Here is a 14,874-nt window from a genome sequence, read left to right as displayed (position 1 = left end):
TGAATGTGCACCAACAGTAGAAACAAAAATCTAGCTTTTGGCTCTCTGCTAATCAGCTGGATGGCATTAGAATCTCTCCAAAGCAGCTCTGCCAGCACCTGATTTATGGGGAACACTGGGTAGTGCCTCTGGTAGCTAGCCTGAGTTATAATCTGAATTGACCCCTGTGTACATACTAGCTACCATTCAGGCTGTTAGCACACAGCTACCTTTTTACTGTGCTAACTCAAGCAGAGCTTGTAAATCTACCCAAACAATCATACCTTGCAGCTGCAGTGTAGGAATACTTTGAGGATTCCTTCCCCCTCCCCACTTGGAGGCCTGTTGTAATTTATACATTTAAAAGTGACTGGACTAAAGGCTGGGTTTTTTTTACTTTAAATTTCCTGACTTCTACATAAATATTTCAAACAGAACATGTCTATAATTGGTGGCAAGGATCCTGTCAGAAAGCAGATCCTGGAAACATGCTGTTCCAATGAAAATCCTCATCCCAGTACCGCTGCCTTCCCATAATAATCAAAAATGGGTGAGACCTCCTATTTGTGGAAGTTTAATCTGAGAAGACACGAGTGACTCTCTCTTTTTTTTTTTTTCTTTGTACCCAGGTTCTCCAGTGCATTATTTTAAATTGTCTGGCTTCCTGACATTCCTAACTTCCCATTTCAATCCATAAAACATTAAAAGGACAGTACTAAATCATTGCCTGAGCACAACTAGTTTTATTTAATTTGGCTTCATTTCAGACCCTTTCCATTGCCACCTAGTACTTATTTTTAGCTGACTGAAATTGAGCCCCAGGGGTTTGAATGAAGTTTGATTGTTGCTCCGGATTGCAACGGAAAGCGCTGTCCTGCTCAGAGGTTGTTTGGAGAGGTGGAAAAGGATGAATGAGGGAACTTGAAATTTATCACAGATCTTCTGACTTACATTCTTCCTACTGCATGGTTCCCATCCTGCTGATCTCTTTACTAGCTGTTTGCTACTTGTCATAATTGCATCAGGACCCTAGAACTGGAAGGGGAGGTCCTGTCCAGTTTCCTGCCTTCATGGCAGGGCCAAGCACCAGCTATATCATCCCTGTTAGATCTGTATTTAACTTGTTCTTAAATGTCCCCAGTGATGGAGATTCTACAACCATCTTAATGGTATTTCCCACTTAGTTTTGGTTTTCTACGTTATAGTTCACAATCAGATTAGCTTTAACCCCAAGAAGGTACAACAATGCATCTTCTTAATTCATAGTCAAAGGTGGTAAATGTATTCTACCTGTTTTGTTACCTTAACCCTGCTTTCTTCCTAGTGGAATCCTCTGTCATGAATACATGACTCTGTGCCTCCAAAAAGACTTGCCAGAGTTTAGTAAACTGGTCAGAACAGTAAGCTTTCTTTGTGGTGGTAAAGAGTCTGTGGAATGCCCCTTTCAAGGGGCCCCTTTTTGCATCCTGTTCATTGAAGTTGAATGGGATGAGCTGTTACAGGTGGAAATAAGCTTGTAAAAACTCTAGCCTCAAATTGAGTTGTATTTTACCAAAGAACACTTTTGGACCACATTTTGGTTCTGAGATTCTGAATGGCGTCTGCATTGTTTTCTCCTCTTGCCCCAGGGTCTCTCAGGTGTACCTGGCTGTTGATGATCGTCTCACCTCTTTGAAAACGGAAACTTTCAGCAAAACGAGGGAAGAGAAGATGGAAGACCTCTTTGCACAAAAAGAGGTAACGTGCTGCTGCTGCATCAGTGACATGCAGGGCAAAAGCTATGCATTGCTATTCCACTGTGACAACTGCTAGTGGTAGAGTATTGAGAAATCGGTTTCCTTATGATAGATGGAAGAGGTAGAATTCCGGAACTGGATTGAGAAGATCCAAGCAAGGATGCTTTCCACTTCATTAGACACCCCTCAGCAGTTGCAGTCAGTCTTTGAGTCTCTGATAGCCAAAAAACAAAGCCTCTGTGAGATGCTGCAAGCCTGGAATAACAGGTAAGAGATCCTAGCGACCCAGGTAAGAGATCTGTCTGCACTTTTGCCCCATTTGTGTTGCCACTACCACACAGCAACATATTGCAATACGTATCTGGGGACTAGTCATATCTACACCATGAATACATGAAGGTGAAAATTTAATGAGGAGTAATGTTTATAAAGACCCATTTATAAATGGCAAGACTTGAATGAGTGGAATTATAGATAATCTATTTAAAATCCTGCTGCAGAAATTGTACAGCCTTAGTGAAGAATCGTGGTTTGTACAGGAAAGATGGCACAGCTGGAATAAAGGTAGAAAGGAAGATAATCGATAGAAGGCAGTTGAACCTCTGCATATCACTTTGCTCAGCTGTGAAATTACTTCACACTTGAAGAGATTTTAAACACAGGCAACCTACCAGTACATTTCTCTATTCACTTGCTATTATTTAAACTATCTCTGATGGCCCTTTAACACTAGGGCTCTTGTGGTGAGGTGTGAGGAAAAGAGTGATCTATTCATGGCTAATTGTAATCTTATTAAATTTTCTGTTGATTAAGAAGTACCAGATGTGACCAGCAAATATTAAGAATATACACATTTGATTAAAGCTCAACGTGAACAATCTTTATAGATTGTCCCCAGAATGATCACACTTGTCTGGCATAACTGTTCTAATTAAATACACTGTTTGTAATACCCTAGTGCCTAGCCACTTACTTGTGGACCAAAGATAATATTTTGATTCCCTGTCAGATTACAGGATCTCTTCCAGCAGGAGAAAGGTAGAAAACGACCCTCAGTACCACCTAGCCCTGGAAGACTGAGGCAAGGTGAAGAAAACAAGGTAATATCATTGTTACCTGGTAACTGCTGTGCTGATTAGAACCAAATTTGTCTACAGTAGCTTCTCCTATCTTTTTAAGAAGAGAAAAATATTGTAGACAAGCAAAATAACTCTTCAATGCAAAATCATAAAATACTAGAACTAGCAGGGACCTCAAATGGTCATGAAGTCCAGTCCGCTGCCATTGCAGCAGGACCAGGCACCATATAGATAGACAATGCACCTTGAAACTATAGAATCTCTGAAAGGCCCTAAAACAACATGTTATCGAGCTTTCTGTACAGGTACAGTGAAGAAATTGTAGATGATAAAATATAAAATTTGGTAACTGTGAAAGACAACACTTTTTGTAAACCATCAAACTTCATAGAATCATAGGGCTGGAAGAGACCTCAGGAGGTCATTGAGTCCAACCACCCACGGAAAGCAGGTCTGATCCCAACTAGATCATTCCAGCTAGGGCTTTGTCAAGACTGCCCTTAAAGACCTCTAGGGAAGGGGAGTCTACCACCTCCCTAGGTAACCCATTCCCGAGCTTCCCCACTGTCCTAGAGAAAGTTTTTCCTAATATCCAACCTAGACCTCCCTCATAACAGCATAAGACCACTGCTCCTCATTCTGTCATCTGCCACTACTGAAAACAGCCTCTCTCCATCCTCTTTGGAATCCTCCTGGAGGGGTTTGACAGCAGCTTATAACTACCTGCTCACTCTTCTTTTCTGTAGACTAAATAGAAATCCCTCAACCTCTCTGCATAAGTCACATTCTGCAGACCCCTAATGACTTTTTTTGTTGGCCTTACACTGGAGAGAGTTCAATGGTCTACATTCTTTTTGTAACGGGGTGCCCAGAATTGGATGCAGCATCACCAGAGCCGAATAAGGGGAATAATCACTTCCCAAGATCTGCTGGCAATGCTTCTACTAATGCATCCCAGTATGCCATTAACCTTGTCTACAAGGACACATTGATTCATATCCAGCTTCTCATCCACTGTAATTGCAAGGTCCTTTTCTGCAGAACAGCTGCTTAGCTAGTTAGTTCCCAGCCTGCAGAAGTGTTTGGGATTCCTTTGTCCCAAGTGCAGGATTTTGCACTTGTCCTTGTTGAACCTCATCAGATTTCTTTTGGCCTAATCCTCCAACTTATCTAGATCTCACTGGAACTCATTCCCACCCTTCAGTGTATCAAACTCTTCCCTTAGGTTAGTGTCGCCTGCTGATTTGCCGAGGGGTGCAATCCATCCCCTCATCCAAGTTGTTAATAAAGATGTTGAACAAAATGAGCCACGGAATGGCACCCCACTTCAGACCAGCTGCTAACCAGATATAGAGCCATTGGTCACTACCCTAACCTGTGTCCATCTGAAAACATGACATGGAGAGTGTTCTTTCCAGTTTAGAAAAGGACCTTTTTATGCACTGGCTTTTGTATCGCAATGTAATTGGTGATTTAGTCCAGAGGAGGTAGTTTAACTTCCTAAGCTTTGTTTCAAAAGGGTAGCCATGTTAGTCTGCGTCAGCAAAAACAATGAGAAGTCCTGTGGCACCTTAAAGACGAACAAATTTATTTGAGCACAGTGGGCTCCAGCTCATGGAAGCTTGTGTCCAGATAAATGTTAGTCTTTAGGGTGCCACAGGACATTTTTGTTTTGTGCTAAGTTTTAATCTTGGGGCGGGGGGGGGGGGGGGTGGGCGGGAGGGAGGAGTAATGAAGTGAAATGAAAGTAAAGCAAATGTTGCTAGAATGTAGGAAGTTTTGGGTAAAACTGTAAAAGTTAAAAGGGTACGTAGCATAATCTAGACTCCAAATGGAAAAAGAAAAAAGAGTATAGTATGGAGCTGAAATTTTAAGTGGGTTTAAAATGTTAAATACTAGAACTCTAGAATGTTGCAATGCAAATGTACCTTGGATATCTTGTTAAAATTGGAATCTTGACTTCGTAGCATTCTATGTGCAGATATCTGACCTTTCCATTCTCAAAGCTAGCTAACTTTTGAATTAACTCCTCCTTTTTCAGTGGGAAAATGTATTTGACTTTTTTCTATAACTATACTGGTAAACAGTGACCAGCAACCTAGTCTAGCGAGTGGACCGCCCCTCATCTCAGTGGTCTGTCAGATTGTTGTAATCAGGACGCTTTCCTGGGTTAAGGTAGTTTTGATAACTGTGTGCTTATGGCGAGACCCTGCTGTATGTCTAATACTGCCACACACCAGGCATATGTGGTGGTGCTTCTGAGGCTGAAAATGCTTTTGAAAATATGATGTTGCTTCATTATGTAATTGCCCCATTGTAGTGGATATATAGAGTGGGACTTCTGTCTGCTTCTTCAGTTGTATGTGATCTATTGATCCTTCTTTTTATAGATCAGTACAATGGATGCCTCTCCCCGCAACGTTTCTCCAGCATTACAGAATGGGGAAAAAGGTCTGTGTAGATGTTTTCTAGTGAGGACATGAAAGCATTGCTCACCTCAACCCCTTCCCATCAGAGTTAAAGCTGCTAGTGTATCAGTGTTGGTCTGTTTGCCAACTTTCCATTTTGAAATTATTACTCTAAAGGAAAAGATGAGTTTCCTCTACCATACGTAGTCATTTATGACATAATAGGTACCATTTTCATATAAATAGCCCTAACAAAAAAAGGATGGGATTGAAAGGCAGTATAAATTTGTATAGGATCAGAAGTCTTTTCACGTCCGCACAAGGTTCTTATACAATCTTTTGTGGAAACATTAACAGCCTTTAAGATTTTTATCTCAAGGCTCTTAGTCTGCAAAATACCAAATATGCTACATATGGATCCTAAATTGTATCTTGTGTTTTCATTTCAAGACAGGCCTCCTATGTTGCAAAAATTAATAATTATAATAATTCCAATGCGGAAATGGTCTTGCAAAATGAAAGAATTTTAAGGGTAAGGATTAATAAGTGACAGTGAGATTGTAACTGTTTTCCCACACAACCTTTTAAGTGCTTGGTTGAGGCAAGTTAGGTATTACCTCAGGAATACAAATCCTTTAATTTTTGTAAGAAAATTGAAAATAACACCAAGAGGAGTAAGTTGAGAGCTTAGATTGTGATATTACAAAACCTAAGGAATTGAAATGTTTCTTGAGCTCAGTAAAGTTCTGGTGGGTGTCCCTCTACAGTATCTGCCACCGAAGTATTGTGGACAAGAACTAAAAAGTAACATGGGCTAACCTATTGTCAGAGGTGAAAATGCTATAAAGGAATCTGCTAGATAAATGGGGAAAAGGAAACCTTATTTCCTGTGTTGCAATATGAGGATTTATTAGTAACAGGGCCATAGAAATTCACCTTGATCATCACTTTTATAATTCCCAAAGGCTCTCACTAGAGCCACTCAGAATACAACTTTCAAAAGCACTGAAGTCATGTTCTTTTAAAGTGACTTGGATGCTTAGGCACTTCACCTCCTATTAGAACTCATTAGGAGACTGAGCAGCTGGACTGTCCGAGGCTTGGTCTACATTAGAGAATTAGGGCGGCATAACCAAGTTGCTGAAGGATGTGAAAAATCCACCTTCCTTTGTGGCATGACTAAGTTGACCTACATCCCCAACATAACCCACGCTAAACTGATAGTCTTCTATCAACCTAGCTGCAGTGTGTTGCAGAGGTGCAGTAGCTACACCAAAAGGAGAAGCCCTCCCGTTGGCATCCTTACTGGTGTGTTGCAGCAGCATGAAGTGTAGACGAAGCCCCAAATTGCTTTCAGAACTGAGACATCAGTGGTTTTGGCATTTGTGCCCTCACTGCTGATGACCTCCACGTGAAGGGTGTGGTATGTTACATGTGTAAGGAAAAATGGGTACCCAAGTGAATGGATCTTTGGTAAAGGGTCAGGGATAGAAGCAGGTATTGGACTTTGGCAGTAACCTCACATGCTTTCCTGTATCCTTACTGGATGACTTTTCTTTTTAATTTTTCAATAGATGACCGTTTCTTGACAACTTTGTCAAGTCAGAGCTCCACAAGCTCCACCCATCTCCAGCTTCCTACCCCCCCTGAAATTGTGTCGGAGCAGCTGACCGGGGGACCGTCCTTTGCCAGTACACTCTCTGAGGCAGACACCACCAGTAGCTCAGAAGGTACAGTTCAATGACTCACCTTATTTCCCTCTTCCTTTGGTTGTGTGACAGACCATGGGGTGGCTAGCGTATGAGATGATTGGTTCCTAAATTAGTCTGACTACCTTTCAAAATGAAGATGCTGAGAACCAAATGCTTCACCCATCAGTCTTGAGCATTTTTGCTCGCAAAATGGATTAAATATTTAAAAGCTGCTTGGGTATTCCAACAAGCTTCAATGGTAGAAGCCAAAATAGTGTCATCTTATAGTAGTTATGCCCAGTAACATGTAACCTGTGGTCCAGGGTATCTAATGAACCTTCTTCAAATGTGCTAATGGTAACAACTGTGCTTCCTAGAGGTATGAATGTGCTCTGCTAAAGGTATGCTGGCTGTTACAGGGTCTGCTGCCAAAAGAGCTGTTTTGTTTGTCTGTCTGTAAGCCTGTCTCCTCTCCCCTCTGTAGGGAAGATCATAGGTATCCTTTTTCTATAGGCTTTCTTATACAGCTCACTGACCCTTCTGTCTCTGAATGAAGAGCAGATACATGCTCTTCAGCACTTAGGCCAGGTCTACACTAGACCTGGAAGTTGATCCAAGATATATGCAATTTCGGCTAGTATAATTGCATAGCTGGGATCAACATATCTAGAATCAATTTTTATCTGGCCATCTTCACAAAGGAAGGTCAATGGGAGAAACTCTGCCATCAAACCCCCTCCAGCTTTACTCTTCGTGATGAGTACCAGGGTCCCCCCTCAAGTCCTGCTAATTCAATTTCGCGTGATCCTGCTAGGCATGTAAAATCAACCCCAGAAGATCTGTTGTGATTAGTTCAGTCTCTGGTAAGTATAGACAGACCCGTAGTTTTGGCCGGAAGAGAGATCATTGTAAGAGAAATAGGCACTCTTCTGGCTAGCCTGAAGAACTCTTACCCGTGGTCAGGATCGTTGACTTATTTCAAGCATGTACATCTATCACAAGGGTGCTGTGCTGCAAGGGCATCCAGCTGATGTAACTGAACCAGTATTGCTGCACTGCAAGCTGACAGCCCCCAAACACTTTCTCTGAGAATCTTGACCTAGGGAGATTTTCATAGATCAGCTACAAAAAAGGATAGTCACAGTGCAGATTTTCCACAGCCTGTACTGCAGGCAGCATGAGACTTTGTGTCTATTAGGCAGCATGACTCGGGATAGGACCTTTTGAAATGGAAATTAGTCTCCATTCCAATCCTGGCTCTGCCACAAACTCAAACTGGAGACAAGTCATTTTAGAGCCAGGTTTGAAATTTAAGTGCTCAGTTGTTTAAGAATCTGGACCTTACCCTCCCTGCTTCAATTTATCAGTTTAGGAAATGGCAGTGTTAGTTTCACATATATGTAAATTCTTTGAGAGCCTTCAGTGAAATGTACTTTTGGAACAACAATTTTTTATTTCCTAAGATTACCGAGATGAAAACTCAAGTAATGTTTGATTGTTCAGGTGTATGCTTTGTGACTCTCAATTAATAGTCATACCCTCATTCCAGATGTATTTGATGGACACTTGTTGGGATCTACAGACAGCCAGGTGAAGGAGAAATCTACCATGAAAGCTATTTTGGCAAACTTTTTGCCTGGAAACAACTATAATCCCATTCCGTTCCCCTTGTAAGTAATGCAGAGTACTACTTGATGAGCATGAAAATTGGGCATTAAATATCAAAGTGGTGTCCTGGTTTAGCTACAGGAACCGAAGCTGTGCAACAGCTCTGTGCTAGTCAGAGAAACTGATAGTCATAACTGCGCTTTCCCTGCACACAAACCTCACTCAATTAATAGTGTATTCATACTCTCTAAGAATATATAACTTGTTCCTCTTTCTGCTTTCCACCCACCCCACCACCTGTAGAACATAATGGTATTGCAAATTACTCTATTCTAGCCCTACCCTGTGCTTAATGTGTCGCCTTAGAGAGCTGATGGGAGAATATAAAGCAATAAAAAGCCAATACCTTTGCAAGTCCATATGGAGCTTTCAGTTTGTAGAATCACTTGCCTGGGGCGTATTTGAGGTCTGAATTGCACCAGAATCTCCATCTGTTACTCCTCCTCCTTGACTTGCTTGGAGCTGCTATTATACATGAATAATCTTTTCTGACTTCTACAGTGACCCAGATAAGCACTATCTCATGTATGAACACGAGCGGGTACCCATTGCAGTCTGTGAAAAGGAACCAAGCTCCATCATAGCTTTTGCACTCAGGTATTTTAAATTGATTCACTCTTCACCGGGTTTCTCAAATATGTAAGAAATCTTCAGTGGCCTTTCTGTTCAAGGAACATGGTTTTTAAAAAAAAAAAAAAAAAAAAAAAAAACCCCAAAAAACCTGTGCATTTGCTACTGCTGTAGCCCTATATGAGAGCTGCTTGTGAAACTGAAGTGCTAGCCCCTGTACGTGGGGAAACAAGACTGTCTGCAGCTCTCTGAAAAAAATCCTTACTTAAATAAAAGAACCAGAGTTTTGGAGCTAGTCGTTACTGACCAGGGTAAAATAGTCTCTCAAGGACCTTGTGTGGGGTTGGTTTTTTAGCTACATGGTGAGGTATCCTGTCTCCAGTGGGTTGCTCTCCTGCCTGCTGCTGCCTCTGAATTGAAGTAAATGGATTGTTGTTGTAGGAACTGTAAGCAACTGATCTTTCCTTTCAGTTGCAAGGAATACAGAAATGCCTTAGATGAGCTGTCCAAAGCATCTCTGAATGGTCCTGAAGAAGGGCTCCCACCAACCAGGTGACAATCTGGCTCCCAATGGACTTGGCTGTGTTCTAGAGAGACAAGGGTGTGGTCTTGGGGGGGAGAGGAAAAATCTAGCTGGGGGACCCTCAATGTGCTCTGATGGAACTGCTCAGTACTTCAGTTTCTGACAACACCCAGTGTCCAGGTGACATTGGCCTGTTTCAATGTCCACTCTCTCATAGCAATAACTGGGGTCCATCAGCCTTTGGGCCTGTGCACTGTACCCTTCTCCACTGAATGACACACACACATGAGGGTGAAAAGATTGAGCTGTTTGCAGGTCTGGAGCTTTGTGGTTTGTCATAATCATTCTTGAAGAGGCCTCTGGGTGATTGAGAAACAGTTTTTGCACTCAAACAGCTGAGCCTTTCCTGCTTAGATCAGAGCAGGTGCACTCTCTCCTGGGTAGTTGGAAGGAAGCCTGGGTGTTGGAGTGGCTGCGTATCTTCCCACATCATGACTCTTAATCTGTATGGGAAAGAGGATGTTAATTCTGAATGAGTGAGGGAGAATTATAGTAAGGACGCTAGTGCCCCGGGAACAGTTAATTTATCTGGATCACATAGAAAATATAGCCCAGTCATAAATAATTCCAAATGTCTTTTCAGTGTGTCAGACAACAAGCCAAAGAGCAGCAGCCCAGTCCGACTATCTGAGACTAACGCAGGACCAGCAAACCGCACCACTGAATCAGAACAGCGTAAGGTTATTTTAGAGAAATAGTACCATATCGCAGACCAGCTTGGATTTAATTACTGTGAGCTCAGATAAGCTTCTGGGTAGATTGTGACGGAAACTAGCACACTGGCGGTCTTCTCTTGGTACTCTTCTAATACGAGATGACCCCAGTTCTGTTTTATGTAGCATACTTAAGTATATTGCTGTGGGCTTTTGTGCCCCATATAGAAACCTGGAACCCATTGTGTTCCTGCCTGATTTTTAGTACAAGTTGAACCTCTAGTCTGGCACACCCTTCTCTGGCAACATCTGTAATCCAGCATGACTTTAGTTAGCTAGTTGACCTGCTTTATCATGGGTGTGGCCGAGCTTCCTGGGGGTCCCAGGAAGCTTGCTTCCGTCCACCAGTCCTGGCTCTCTGTGTTCTGTCATCTAGCTGCAATTTACCCCTGAATGTCTTCTAAGAGCCTAGTAAGCAGTGGGACTGTTGGTAATGCTGCTAGACGCTACTGACCTCCTGTGGGCGGGCAAATTCTCATGTTTGGCACCAGTCAGGTCCTGAGGGTGCCAGACTAGAGAGCTTCAACCTGTACTCTCTTGTAGATTCAGGCTGGAGAGTGGGGGGAGTTGATACTGTTTAAAAATCCTTTGAAACTAGGAGAGGGGAAGTTGTAAAATTGAATGCGTACTTCTTGGTAGAAAAGCTTCCAAGATTCTGTGACATAACAATTAAGGAGGTTTTTCATTTTGCTTTTGAAGACGTGTCTCAAATTGTGAGCATGGGCCTATACGTTAAGGTTTCTTCAGTTTCTGCTGCAGTTCCTGGGTCAACTTGTCTTCCCCTTTTTTGAAATATCTGCTTTTATATCCAGGGGTGTCTGTGCCCACAGATGTGGAGGCAGATGTATCTGTGACTCACTTGTGCAATTAGAAGTGTTATATCTGTGTCGGGCTAAAAGGATTGGCATCTTTCCTTATGCAATATAGTAACTAACCAGTCAATTCAATATGATATGTGCAATTCTCAAATGCCTTCTGAAGTGTTAAGGTGTAGAATTCTGTAAAGCTCTGTAAACTAAACTGCTACTTTAACTTGGTTGGAGGGTGGGAAAGAAGTCGTTAAATGGTGTGTCGTCATTGTCCCCACCACCCCTCCCGTTGGAAAGGTAGCTTGAGACTATTTCTTTGAACGCTTGTGGGTTGTACTGACTGTAGAAACACTGCCCACTCTTTCTTCTGCTCGCTCACTGTAGCAAAAAAGGCTTCTGGAGTTCTGTCCTTCTTCCGTGGCACAGGAGGGAAGAGCCCTGATCTGTCTGCCCAGAAGAAAGAGACTTTGCGCGGTGCAGATAGTGCCTATTACCAGGTGGGACAGATGAGCAAGGAAGGTCCTGAGAGCCAAGGAGCAGAGACTCAAGGTATGCGCTCCTGTTAGTCGAATCTTAGGCCTGTGGGATCTCCCAGGTTTGTGTTTGTCTAAGCAAAAAAACTCCAAACCTCATTCTAGGTGGAATTCTCAAAGAAATGTTTGAGGTTCCCAAGTCTCATTGAAACTGAATGGGCTTTTCTTGAAAGTCCCAGGTTGCTGCTTCACTGGGCAAGTAACCTTTTTGAAGCTTCCAGAACTGCTGTCCGGTAAAGGCTGTGTTATTCAGAACTCAGATAACGGACACATTCTGTTAACCAGCGCTTGGGATGACTGCTGGAGCTGGCCCAGTCTATCTGCCGGAGTGGGGCCAGCCCTCCCACCAGGGTATGGGGCTAGTAGCCCTGTCCAACTAACCAGAGGCTGGATAATGAAGCTTCCACTCTATCAAGAACTATATCTTTGGGCTTCAGGTACTTACGAGATCCTGTACAGGAGTAGCATGAGCCAATAGACTTCAAATCCATCTCCCAGCTTTACTTCCTGGTCAGGTATATGACCTCAACTTGTACTCCATGAACTGAACCTCTAATCCAGCACCCTCAGGACCTGACTGGTGTTAGAGAAGAGAATTTGCTGGACCACAGGAGCTCAATGTTGTCTGGCAGCATAACCAACACTTCCACTGCTTACTGGACTCTTAGACATTTAGGGGTAAATTACAGCTAAATAACAGCACAGAACTGTGAAAGCCAGGACTGGTGGCTGTAAACAAACTTCCTGGGACCTCTGGCGAAACTTGACCATACCCATGAGATGCAGTCATCCCACTTACTAAAATCATTCCAGGTTAAGGATGTTGCCAGAGGAGCGCTCTGGATTAGAGAGGGTCAAATTAGAGTCAAAAACAGAAGGAAGAGGAGGAGGGAATAAATGTGCATGCCAGCTACAACGCTTAGTACTGTTGTGCTTCTCTAGCATGAGTGGTAGTGGCAATCAGAATGCTCTCACAAAGCTGTTATGTTGGAAAGCTTGGCCTGGAGGGACTAGAATAAGACGATTGTCCCTCAGACTGCTTCTAAGAAACTCATTATATATTTCACTTCAGGTTTATCAGTCAGCAAGTTTAATGAACAGTTTTCTTCAGGATCGTTTTTGTGGTGCTAAACATGCCTGCCTGGATTAATGTTCCTCTTGTCTTTTTCAGATGAAGCAGATGGAGGTGACGCACAAAAGAAACCATTAGCAAATCCCCATGTGGAACTTCGTGAGTAGGCAATAATTTGGGGTTCTTAATGGAGAATCACAAATCAGAGCTACCTCCTTAATAAATCCTTAGAATTGATGAGTTGACAATTCATCTTGGGCAAGAAAACGTCTGACTAGTGCGGGAACATTCTTATTAACACCTCTGAGTGTCCTCCGAGCAAGAGCTGTCATCTCTTGTAATATGTTATTACAGAACCAGAGCCCAACAAAGTCTGTATTAACATCTCGCCTTGTACTGAAGCACCATCCGTAGGCATGGAACATGGGCTAATTTTGGGCATGAGTGGGGTTAAATTTTTTTTCTCTTTAATTGCTACCTTGCCAGCTTTGTAAGCACTTAAATGCTCATGAAAAATACTACTGCCTGGCTACCTCTGTTGGGAAAACAAGCTTTGCACTTGGTCATTAACGAAGGACCTTCTCCCTCCATGTCTCTCTGCAGAGTTTTCTGATGCTAATGCCAAGTTCTACTGCCGGATTTATTATGCCGGGGAGTTCCATAAAATGCGTGAAGTGATCCTTGGGAGCAGTGAGGAGGACTTCATCCGCTCCCTGTCTCACTCTCTGCCCTGGCAGGCCCGTGGAGGCAAGTCAGGAGCTGCCTTCTACGTGACAGAAGGTAAAAGTGGATATGTGTGGAAGGGGAAGAAATAGCTGAAATCCAAACTGTTTCTTTTGGAGAAGGAAACGGAAAATCTCAAAACACAGCTGGAGGACAGCCTTTTGTAAAGGGGATAGTGAAAATGCCAGCAGCGTCCTCTCTTCAGCTGTGCTAAAAGTAGTTGGTCAAGGACATTGATTAAGTATAAAACTCCTACTTTCTTATGGCTTCAAGGGATACCAGTTTTTAATATATCTACAGTTTTCTTTCAGTCTTTTGGCTTTCACTGTTAAGGCAAATCAGACTTTAAAAAAAAAAAAAATCTTATGAGCAAGACCTACAACTATGAAGCCTATAGATACAACTTTCTGCTGCAAAGGTTTAAAAAGAGAGCTGTTTAAATAGCAGAGGTGGAGAGAAGCACCCAAAAAGTTACTTGAGTAAATGTATGGCTGCTTTCACGTTAGCATACACGAGTGCAATGAAGATGTGACGTGTGCATGTACTTTGACTCATATAGTTTTCTGGAGGGATGCTGGTGACTTAAGTACACCCCCCCCCCCACAAAGCAGTGGTACTTTATCTCAAGTAACTTTGTGAGTATCTCTTCCACTTCTATTAATAAGTGACGCAGTTAACTCTTATTCTTGAAGGTCTGGCATGCCTTCCTATATGTATATTTACAGCAAAAGCTGTTTCCCTACCCCTGGAATTACACAGCCTTTCTCTAATGTCGAAACAGATGACAGATTCATTCTGAAACAGATGCCCCGTCTGGAGGTCCAGTCCTTTCTTGACTTTGCCCCACACTACTTCACTTACATCACAAATGCTGTTCAGCAGAAGGTAGGAGCTTTTGTATAACCTGGTTTTTGGAGCTTGACTTTTTAGTTAAGTTCATTACTTCCAGGCCAATGGTGATAAAAATGAGGGGGTTTAAGAGAGAGAATGCGGAATTGGATATATAGGGCAATCTGATAGGAAAGATGATTTTTAAATTGAAAAATGTAGCAGTTCCACCAGGACTTCTAAAACAAATGACATGTCTGGAAAACAAAACAGTGAAGCTTACTGCCATGGCTACTGGAGTGCTACCTCTGTTTTCTTGGTCAGAAACCAACAGCACTGGCCAAAATTCTTGGAGTGTATCGGATTGGATACAAGAACTCTCAGAACAACACTGAGAAGAAACTGGATCTGCTTGTCATGGAAAACCTTTTCTATGGCAGAAAAATGGCTCAGGTAAGGAATAACACAGTGATTGGGCTTTC

The 14,874-nt window shown here is 42.5% G+C and overlaps 1 protein-coding gene across 4 annotated transcripts in view; it reads left to right on the top strand.

The window, feature by feature from the left end:
• PIKFYVE (phosphoinositide kinase, FYVE-type zinc finger containing) overlaps window positions 1-14,874 on the top strand; it is a 94,456-nt gene that overhangs the window by 69,288 nt on the left and 10,294 nt on the right. For 3 of the 4 annotated variants that reach the window (XM_075001337.1, XM_075001334.1, XM_075001333.1), the window contains 14 exons: window positions 1,608-1,716; window positions 1,828-1,982; window positions 2,725-2,815; window positions 5,185-5,245; window positions 6,777-6,932; window positions 8,443-8,563; window positions 9,063-9,158; window positions 9,603-9,683; window positions 10,298-10,389; window positions 11,621-11,785; window positions 12,941-13,000; window positions 13,445-13,621; window positions 14,346-14,449; window positions 14,717-14,845. In XM_075001337.1, coding sequence (XP_074857438.1) covers window positions 1,608-1,716; window positions 1,828-1,982; window positions 2,725-2,815; window positions 5,185-5,245; window positions 6,777-6,932; window positions 8,443-8,563; window positions 9,063-9,158; window positions 9,603-9,683; window positions 10,298-10,389; window positions 11,621-11,785; window positions 12,941-13,000; window positions 13,445-13,621; window positions 14,346-14,449; window positions 14,717-14,845 — 1,597 coding nt within the window. The remainder of the gene's footprint in view (window positions 1-1,607; window positions 1,717-1,827; window positions 1,983-2,724; window positions 2,816-5,184; window positions 5,246-6,776; window positions 6,933-8,442; window positions 8,564-9,062; window positions 9,159-9,602; window positions 9,684-10,297; window positions 10,390-11,620; window positions 11,786-12,940; window positions 13,001-13,444; window positions 13,622-14,345; window positions 14,450-14,716; window positions 14,846-14,874) is intronic. The other variant, XM_075001335.1, reaches the window with a different exon arrangement.

The sequence above is a fragment of the Carettochelys insculpta genome, chromosome 8 (genome assembly GCF_033958435.1).
Source record: "Carettochelys insculpta isolate YL-2023 chromosome 8, ASM3395843v1, whole genome shotgun sequence".
NCBI classification, from domain to species: Eukaryota; Metazoa; Chordata; order Testudines; family Carettochelyidae; genus Carettochelys; species Carettochelys insculpta.
The sequence above is the reverse complement of the archived record's forward strand: the minus strand, read 5'-3'. Positions and strand labels throughout refer to the sequence as shown.